The sequence below is a fragment of the Syngnathus scovelli genome, chromosome 15 (assembly GCF_024217435.2).
Source record: "Syngnathus scovelli strain Florida chromosome 15, RoL_Ssco_1.2, whole genome shotgun sequence".
NCBI lineage: Eukaryota > Metazoa > Chordata > Actinopteri > Syngnathiformes > Syngnathidae > Syngnathus > Syngnathus scovelli.
Genome location: NC_090861.1, coordinates 3,551,166 through 3,559,755, shown reverse-complemented (window position 1 = coordinate 3,559,755; position 8,590 = coordinate 3,551,166). Strand labels below are relative to the sequence as shown.

Genomic DNA, 8,590 nt, shown 5'->3' with positions numbered 1-8,590 from the left:
AGCAGGAGGCGCTAGCGGTCTTTTTTTGTTTAATGGTGGACCAATTCAAGCGACATACGCGATACGGTGAAGGTCACATGACCACAGACATGAACATCTGCCACCATGCAGGTCACATGACCATGGACGTGTGAAAGGAAGAAACAATCAGGAATTTGGGGGACATGTTTAATTTGTCACGTGACTAATTGGCAGTGGTCAGAAGTACGCATCAGACGGCTTTGCCCAGGATGAGGATGCTCATGATGAAGACCATGATAAAGAAGAGCCACATGAAGAATCGATCCATGACCTTGGCCAGCTTCCTCCATTCGCCAACGCGGACCTGCGCGATGCGTTGGTCCTGGTAGGCGCTGGCGATGTACTCCACGTTGCTGCGCAGTCCTCGCTGATGTTGACACGCGCCGCACGCCTCCTTCCCGCTCTCCGCCACGCCTCCCGACCGCTCGCCATCGCCGCTGTCTGCGCTCTCCTCCAGGACGACGAAGGTGTCATCCTTCTGCACGCTCCTGTCGCACCCGCGCGCCTCCCCGTTGCACTTCTTGCCGTCGGATTCCTGCTGCGGGTTCTCGTCCGCCTCCGCCGCCTCGTGCACGAAACACACGCGGGCCAAATATTTGAGGATGAAGCGTTCGGCCCAAGCCGGCACGGGGCGTCCTTCGGGGCCGCAGTGGTGGATGTTCATGATGAAAATGGTGAGCGCTGTCGACGCCGTCACCATCAGCATGGTGGCGATGTAGTACTTTCCTGCCACATTAAACACGGCGAGATGGCGTGAGCCCTCGCAGCAGGCCGCAAAGCGTTTCGAGCGGACTCACCGATGAGCGGGACGCTCTCGGACGGCGGCATGCTCTCGGCCACCAGCAGCTGGAAGACGGTGAGCGCCAGCAGGACGGTGACCCCCAGCGAGACCTTCTCTCCGGAGTCGGCCGGCAGATAGAAGCCCAGCGGAGCCAGGAAGGAGATCATCATGCAAGGAAGGAGCAGGTTGAAGATGTAGAAGGAGGACCTCCGCTTCAGGTGCAAAGTAAAGGTGATGTCCGGGTACGGATCCGAGCAGCACCCGTATAGGATCACGTTTTTCTTGGCGGGCATGCCCAGGATCTGCCGGGAAGAACAGTGAAGTGGACCGGCTGCCTTAAAGTCTTTTGGATCTTTTCAGTAAAAACATCTTGCCTATCATTTAAAAGGCTTCACATAACCAGGCTCACCTCCCACTCCACGTTGGGGATGAAGTCCGCCAGGTCGGCGCTGTCCAAGGCGTTGAACAAATCCATCTGGTTACCGTTGTGAGTCCAGGAGCCGAACGTGAGATGACACTGCTGCATGTCGAAGGGGAAGAAGGCCACATCTACCGAACATGAGCTCTTGGTGATGGCCGGCTGGTCCCACATCACCTGACCGTCGTGCCTCAGAACCACGTTGGTCTCCATGGAGCTGGAGAACTCGTCATCGGCGCTGCGGTGGAAAAGAACACCTCGACGAGTCTTCTTCATCAAGCGCAGCCTCCCTTGGCTTTCTGCAAAACTCATCCAACCGACCTGTTGTAAAGGACGATGTCGGGCCGCCACACGTAGCTGCTCGGGATGCGGATGGTGTCCAGCCCGTCGTAGTCGTCCTTCTTCCAGGCCAGGAAGGCGTCCATCCACACCTGCCGTACCCACAGGTAGGTCGTCAGGATCTGGTTCCTCTCATCCTGGAGAACCATATGCATGTAGACATCAGCCTGAACATGTGGGGGGGGGTTGTTGTGCGAGCGTGCCGCGGTCACCATGTCGATGATCTGCGACAGCGTGACCTGCAGCGTCACGTTGATGACGTGCTCCGTATCTGCCACCGGCCGCAAGGCGTTGGTGTAGTTGGCCAATAAGTCGCGCAGCAGTTTGTGAGCGTAGCGGCCGTGCGCCGACTGGCACGCTGCGCACACACAGGAAGTGAGGTCACGACGTACTGACATGTCACAACATAAGAGTAAGACATCAGGATGAGTGCCAAAATCGTAGGGTGGTTTGTTGATTGTGCCGGCGTTGTTGCACATACAAGGCAGCGTGATCATTTCAAGGACCTTCAGATAAAATATGAGTCCCGGTCGTTAGAGCTTCATGTACAAACATGGACATGAGGTGGATCGCGCGTGCGCGTGTGCGTCACCCTTCATCCCCCACAACAAGAAAAGCCAAAATCATCCACGAGACATCCACTTCTTTAACTATAAGCAACAAAATGTGGCCCGAAATGGATCCTTGAGGAACCCCTTTCCCGCATGCGAAATATTTAAATCTCCTCAAATGACATCTACAGATAATCGAGGAAAAATCTCCTAAATTCCAGAAGGGTTGGCGTTAAGAAAAAAATAAAAACATGAAAGTTGCTCAAAATAAAAGTTTGTCTTACCAGGGAGAAAAAGGAGAAGAAACACGAGGTAGAATCCGCACTTCTTGGCCATCTTCCTCGTCATCCTTATTTTCTTCCTCCTGGTTGACGAGACGAAGATGAGTACTGCTGCGAGTGCGAACGAGTCGCTGATGAACGAGGAGGTCGCATTCCTCCTCTTCCGCCTCCCCCCTCATCAAGGGGTCGTCCTCCTTCAAATTAATCCTACATCGTAAATTTTGCAAAACAGATTAAAGGATTAGCGTTAAATGGATTGATACGCTGGGGACACACACACACACAAAACGCATTTTAACTTTCAACTGCTTATTTTACTCTTTTTTGGGCAAAAAAAAAAAAATGCCTTTTACTTTTCAACTGCTTACTTTCTTTTTTTTATTTGAATGATCAGTGATTCTCATGTGCTTCAAGTTCCTCAAATCTAACATCACGTAACGTGACTCACGTTGGCCTTCAACTCTTGCTGGACTGTTTGCTTGGATGAGGGAGCAAAGTAACTCATGTTTGGCGACCTCTGGTGGAGAAGTCTTCTTACATCTTGAAAATCTCAACGTTGAAACATTTGTCTTGTTTTCAGGGTCCAAATTTTACATTGTTGGAAAAAAAAAAAGTGTGTGGAGCTTGTGTAGCCCAGATGCGACGCTCACCTCGTTCCTCCAGGACAACCTCGAAGGTGAGTGGGGGTTAATTGAGCAGGAAGATGCTCAGGTGGGCGGGGCCTAAGAGAAACTGTACGCATGTCATAGATGATATGATGCCGGATGCTTTTGAAGGGGTCACCAAACAAGACAAATAGTGCTTGGTCATTACAAGTTTAATCATTTAAACATCAAATAAACAAAGGGACAATTTATAAGCCCAAACAGTTGGTACAATGAACGAGAAGATTCTGGAAATCCACCACGGTCACCTTCTGTACCTCTCGTCGTCTCGCCGTCTTCTCTCCTCGTCTCGTCGTCTCCTCTCGTCGTCTCCTCGCCTTCTCTCTTCGTCATCTCCTCGCCTTCTCTCTTCGTCATCTCCTCGCCTTCTCTCTTCGTCATCTCCTCGTCTCCTTTTTTCTTCGTATCCTTTTCTTCTCTCATCATCTCCTCGCCTCTTCTCTCCATTCCCCCTGTCCTCCTTGACTGGCGCCCTCTTGTGGTTGTACTTGTCATAGACACTGTCTTCCTTCTCTTCTTTCACTCGAATGGCAGCAACAGGAGGAGGAGGAGAAGCAGAGGAGGATGATGATGATGATGACGATTCTCGGCTAGCTTTCTTCTTTTTCTTTTTCTCCTTCTTCTTCTTCTCTTTCTTATCTGCACGTAGAGGAAATAGCAGCCGTGACCCTCATGTCGCAAAATACACACCTACATAAAGAGGACATGAGCTCACCTTTCTTGCTCTTCTTGGTGGGGATGACGACTTCCTCGGGTGACGGGGAGGAAGGCGGTTCGTGGTTGATGGAGGGAGCGCATCCTTCCTCCCTGAGTTGCCGCGTTATGTCATCAATGTCTTCGTGGTCTTTGGGCGGGCGATAGTCCCGGACGTGGTCTACGCGGATGGTGCGACCTTTGATCTGACAAAGCGGGCTCGGTCACTCCTCGATTCAACCCATTCAGTTGACAGCGGTCCCTTCCACTTACTAATTTAATTTGCTCACCTTGATGCCGTTTAAGTTGTCCACCGCCAAGATGGTGCTCCTCTGGTCCTCGTAGCACAGGAAGCAGAAGCCTTTGGACTTGCCTGTCTTCTTGTCTCGCACCAGATTGATGTTGACGATCTCACCATATCTAATGGGACAAAACCGTCAGAGCACGTGCCGGCGCGGGAACTAAAAATACAGGATTGCATACGACGTACTGCGAGAAGACGCAGATGACGTCGCCTTCGCTCAGTTCGTACGGGAAACCTCCTGCAGGGAACAAGAAGACAGTGAGATGGTGCTGACGTTCATTGAATTTATTATTTTGCTCTTCTTACCTATAAATACCCAGGCGCTGTCCTTGTACTCGCTGTGCCAAGAAGCCTTCTCATTGATCCCCAGGTTAGCTTCCCGCTCATTGAGCTCATTGATCAGCTTTATTTTAGTCAGTGGACTAAAATAAAAGACAAAAATTAATCCTCTAGGTTCTGTGATGGCCCATTTTGTCGACCATGCTTTACCATTTTAGCTGGGTTTGTAGACAACTAAATTGAATAACAACGTGTGAGCGATGCTCAAAAGTGACGTTATTTGTTGATTTATCTCGCCAGCTCGTCTTTCTGCTATCACTGGTTAGCCGGTTAATCGACCACCGATAAAACGCGACAGCAAAACAGTCCAACACGAACTACGCACACAAAGCTATTTACATATAATAAACACGTATGGTAGATTGTATCTAATACTAAAATAATAGTAAAAAAACTCACTTCATTGTAAGAAAAGTTGGGGCTTCTCAGCATCGCAGACAGATGACTTCCGGGTTAAAGTTCACGTCTTCTGCCACCTGCTGTTTGGAGGTCTGTACTGTTACTATCATTCTGGTTTTTCAAGTCTATGTACGTAAAGGTGTACATTTAAATGTTAATTAAAAAATATAAAAAATGTAGAGCTAATTTTAAGATGGGCTTACTTTTGAACTAATTGTACAAAATAACAAAACCAGGATTCCGCCTGCTCGCTAGATGGTGCTGTGGGGTGTGTCGACTTCTTCTAAACGATATGTCAACAACACCGTTCGTCTTGGTCGCTTATTTTATTTAATGTTGCTAAGTGACTGTTGACACCTCGTTCAAAACACGATAAGCCTAAAATGATTACCTTAATTTGCATTAATTTTGTGTGTGTCAAGCTCGCAGTCGGTAAGTGAAGCAGGCGTAAATGGACGTAATTATCACTAGTGTTGTGATGTTAATCTTTGTTTGGGTGTGTTTAGTTTTGTGGAGGTGAGTGTGTTTCAGCTGCAGAATGATCTCGCAGGTCTTCATCTTGTCATCCAAAGGCGACCGCCTCGTCTATAAAGATTGTATCCTTCAAGACATACTCATTTTTGGGGGGTCATTTTGTTGAACAAAACTTTCACTTTTGTCCACAACTGACCTACTGTCATCTTCTTCATCACCTTGGAGCTAGGTCGGTACCATCTCGGTTAACTGAAAGAAAATAAACTGGGATTAGATCAACTTTGAGTTCATTAGGGGTTCAAGCAGGAGTTCATTTCAGACTACTCTTTATTTTTGATCTGAACTCCACATTGGAGTTTTCTGGCTCTCAGCGAACATGAACATTTTCCAAACACCTTTCATCTGCCCACTTGTCGCCTTGACTCCGCCCCCACCCCGCAGTCCGAGGAGAGATCGGGAGTGACGCCGTCGGCCTTTTTTATGACAAAGTAACAGCATTGACTGGAGACCAACCTCCTGTTGTCATGGTAACCTGTCTTTGCACGTGTTCACGACATTGGTGGGGACTATGCAATCTTGTCTAATGTCCACAGACGCACAGAAACATCCACTTCGTGCACGTGTGGCAGGGAGGACTGTACCTGGTCGCTACCACCACTGCAGCAGACTCCTCTCCCTTCGCCATCATCGACTTCCTCAACAGGTGCAGTACATAACCATGGCAACCGGCAGCATGCGCGCACAGGGAATGAAGGTGTGCGTCCGTTGGCAGGTTGGCTGCCCTCATCAAAGATTATTGTGGCGCTCTGTCGGAGAAGACGGTGCAGATGAACTTTGCGCTCATCTACGAACTTCTGGATGAGATGCTGGTGAGTCATATACATACAGTAAATGCAGTTAATCATCTGCTGATATTGCCTGCAGGATTACGGCTACGTCCAGTCCACATCCTGTGACGTCCTGAAGAACTTCATCCAGACGGAGGCGCAGTCGTCACGACCCTTCAGCTTGTTAGACCTCGCCAATGTGGGGCTGGTACGTGGTCGCTCATGCGTGCATCAACGCCTCTCCTCCTTGCCTCCATGTTCTCGTTGTTCTTGTCCCACCACAGTTTGGAGCTGACACGCAGCAGAGCAAAGTGGCGCCCAGTTCTGCTGCCACCAGGCCTTTGCAGGTACTGCCTTCAAAACAGGTTCAGAAAATGCAAGATTTGATTGGAGCCCTACTTCTACACATCTAGGGAGGGAAAAGCGAGATCTTTGTGGACGTCGTAGAAAGGATGTCTGTCGTCATGAGCTCCAACGTGAGTGGAGAGCGCCACAGAGTAAGGGCCGAGCGTGCACGTACTGAGCGTGTGCGCTGTGTAGGGCATGCCGATGAAGGCGGAGGTGGAGGGCGAGGTCAAGGTCAAGTGTTTCCTGCCCGGTTGCTCGGGTGAGTGGGGCGACGGGGAATGGCAAAAACCTTGGTGATCGTCAAGTCCACTAATGTCACACTGTTCTGGGGCAGAGATTCGCATCGGCCTCAACGAGGATCTCAGCGTGGGCAGCTCGCATCTCGCAGGTCAGCTGGCCCGCCGCCCTTTGACACGTTTGCGCCGAGCAAAGAGGAAGGGCGTCAACGGCTTTTCCCCGACCAGGTTACGGCGGGGCGGTCCGCGTGGACGAGTGCGCCTTCCACCCGGCGGTCCGACTGGACGACTTTGAGGCCCATCGCATCCTGCGACTCAGCCCCAGCCAGGGCGAGGTGAGGTCTGCCCACACTAGCGTGACACGTCTCACCGTGTTGACCTTTGACCCCCTGTGAAGCAAAGCGTCATGCAGTACCGACTGGCCGACCGTCTGCCCTTAGCCCCGCCCTTCCGACTCTTTCCCACCATTGAGAAAGACAACGCAGGAAGGTAAACAATTGACCCTAAAGCAACTCCCAAGTCATTTTGAGGTTAGCTTTAACTATGTCACTCTAAAGAACTCAAGTGTTGCCTAACTCTTTTGTCAATGCAAGTTAAAAAAAATAAAATGACAATTTCAAAAAAGGCTGTCAACGGCAAAAAGCAAAGCTCATCGACAGACGTAACGGAAAAGGGCTGCCGCCCTCCCGTGTCAAGGGACGACAGACAGGAAATCAGAGGTTAGGTGCTGACGGCCATTTCCTGTTGTTTGCCTCACAGGCTGCTGATGTTCTTCAAGCTACGCTGCAACTTGCCACCCAAAAGGTCACAAACACAAATACACAAAAACACGTAGCTTGTTGTGATAACATCACTGGGTTGTGTGCGTGCAGCTCGGCGGTCAACGTGAGCGCCAGCGTCCGCGTACCCAAAGGCTGCATCAGGTAAGCAAATTTTGTTCCAATTTGAATGAGTCCAAACATTTGAGGACATTTATTTGATTGACAAATGATTCTGTCAGTTTGTCGCAGGAGCTCAGCAGTCCCGATCAAAGCGCCGAGCTGCAGCCGCACAACCGAGCTGTCATCTGGAAGATTCCGCGCTTTCCCGGGGGGACGCAGCTGTCGGCCAGCTTCAAGGTTCGCAAAAGAGAGCTTCTGCGCGCTCGAGTGTCACTTTTGTTTCACCCAAAAAAGATAAGATCTCTCCGTATTATGTGCATATTGCCACATTCAATATTGCTTTTCCCTTAGCTGGACATTCCCGGCCTAAGCTCCGCCTCCACACTGGAGGTCGGTCCGGTGGGTATGACCTTCGAGCTGCCCAAAGTGACGGCCAGCGGCCTCCACGTGCGCTTCCTGCGGCTGGCGCCCACGCAGCATCGCGGACCCACCCAGCGCTGGGTACGCTACGTCACGCACTCTGACTCATACGCCATCCGCATCTGAGGTGGCGGAACCCTTTCTGTGAAGACATCCCTTTTTCTTTTTTTTTAAATTCATATTGCATAGGATTTGTATGTTGACTTTTTTAAAACCTAATAAAAATACGCTACAACATGCAAGACTACATTACTCAACAGACATACAATAGTCAGCGATACACAATTCTGCCATTCCAAGGACACTAAAAGTGTATTTTGCTACACACAGTTCTCAACACGCCATTACAAATCTCTTACATACCTGACGACACATGACAAGCAATACACACCAATGCATTATACACACAAGTACTCACAACAATACACACTATTCATTGCACTTGTACACAACAAAATATTGCAAAACTCAACACTACATTGCACACAACCTGAAACGAGACACCGTTCCGCAACACCAGACACAACCAAACTGCTTGATACCACTATGCATCGCACGATATGATTTCACAATGTGATTTTATGTTTTGAGAAATTAGAAATTAGTTTAACTT

The 8,590-nt window shown here is 49.7% G+C and overlaps 3 protein-coding genes across 4 annotated transcripts; 1 reads left to right on the top strand and 2 right to left on the bottom strand.

Annotated features, from left to right (window-relative positions):
• Positions 1 to 154: 154 nt before the first annotated feature.
• Positions 155 to 3,162, bottom strand: LOC125982339 (neuronal acetylcholine receptor subunit alpha-10). Of its 2 annotated transcripts, XM_049742847.1 has the most exons (8): positions 3,042 to 3,162; positions 2,840 to 2,940; positions 2,395 to 2,598; positions 1,772 to 1,917; positions 1,542 to 1,696; positions 1,212 to 1,458; positions 819 to 1,104; positions 155 to 747 (listed from the first exon to the last, which is right to left on the bottom strand). In XM_049742847.1, the coding sequence occupies exons 3-8, from the start codon at positions 2,456 to 2,458 to the stop codon at positions 212 to 214; spliced, it is 1,434 nt and encodes a 477-aa protein (XP_049598804.1). In that variant the 5' UTR covers positions 2,459 to 2,598; positions 2,840 to 2,940; positions 3,042 to 3,162; the 3' UTR covers positions 155 to 211. The 2 variants fall into 2 exon arrangements, with proteins under 2 accessions (XP_049598804.1, XP_068509310.1); XM_068653209.1 differs by having other exon boundaries at positions 2,395 to 3,050.
• A 30-nt stretch (positions 3,163 to 3,192) lies between these two features.
• rbmx2 (RNA binding motif protein X-linked 2) lies at positions 3,193 to 4,871 on the bottom strand. The gene is made up of 6 exons (XM_049742919.1): positions 4,792 to 4,871; positions 4,360 to 4,475; positions 4,240 to 4,291; positions 4,040 to 4,169; positions 3,772 to 3,955; positions 3,193 to 3,695 (listed from the first exon to the last, which is right to left on the bottom strand). The coding sequence occupies exons 1-6, from the start codon at positions 4,794 to 4,796 to the stop codon at positions 3,301 to 3,303; spliced, it is 882 nt and encodes a 293-aa protein (XP_049598876.1). The 5' UTR covers positions 4,797 to 4,871; the 3' UTR covers positions 3,193 to 3,300.
• A 291-nt stretch (positions 4,872 to 5,162) lies between these two features.
• On the top strand, positions 5,163 to 8,214 carry ap4m1 (adaptor related protein complex 4 subunit mu 1). Its single transcript, XM_049742860.1, has 16 exons — positions 5,163 to 5,223; positions 5,298 to 5,387; positions 5,707 to 5,792; positions 5,859 to 5,968; positions 6,038 to 6,134; positions 6,190 to 6,300; positions 6,377 to 6,439; positions 6,506 to 6,568; positions 6,633 to 6,699; positions 6,775 to 6,828; positions 6,905 to 7,011; positions 7,074 to 7,165; positions 7,436 to 7,480; positions 7,549 to 7,599; positions 7,677 to 7,794; positions 7,909 to 8,214. Exons 2-16 carry the CDS (start codon positions 5,330 to 5,332, stop codon positions 8,101 to 8,103), a joined length of 1,317 nt encoding a protein of 438 aa, XP_049598817.1. The 5' UTR covers positions 5,163 to 5,223; positions 5,298 to 5,329; the 3' UTR covers positions 8,104 to 8,214.
• Positions 8,215 to 8,590: the final 376 nt, after the last annotated feature.

Excerpts from the sequence above, each read along its gene's own strand:
- LOC125982339 (XM_049742847.1), bottom strand. The coding sequence starts at position 2,458 with ATGACGAGGAAGATGGCCAAGAAGTGCGGATTCTACCTCGTGTTTCTT. Across the intron at positions 1,918-2,394 it reads TCTTCTCCTTTTTCTCCCTG|CGTGCCAGTCGGCGCACGGC; the intron begins GTAAGACAAACT and ends GTGTGTGCGCAG. Across the intron at positions 1,697-1,771 it reads TGTCGCAGATCATCGACATG|GATGAGAGGAACCAGATCCT; the intron begins GTGACCGCGGCA and ends ATGGTTCTCCAG.
- rbmx2 (XM_049742919.1), bottom strand. Across the intron at positions 4,292-4,359 it reads CAGCGCCTGGGTATTTATAG|GAGGTTTCCCGTACGAACTG; the intron begins GTAAGAAGAGCA and ends TGTTCCCTGCAG. Across the intron at positions 3,956-4,039 it reads ACAACTTAAACGGCATCAAG|ATCAAAGGTCGCACCATCCG; the intron begins GTGAGCAAATTA and ends CCGCTTTGTCAG.
- ap4m1 (XM_049742860.1), top strand. The coding sequence starts at position 5,330 with ATGATCTCGCAGGTCTTCATCTTGTCATCCAAAGGCGACCGCCTCGTC. Across the intron at positions 6,569-6,632 it reads CTGTCGTCATGAGCTCCAAC|GGCATGCCGATGAAGGCGGA; the intron begins GTGAGTGGAGAG and ends TGCGCTGTGTAG. Across the intron at positions 7,481-7,548 it reads TGCAACTTGCCACCCAAAAG|CTCGGCGGTCAACGTGAGCG; the intron begins GTCACAAACACA and ends GTGTGCGTGCAG.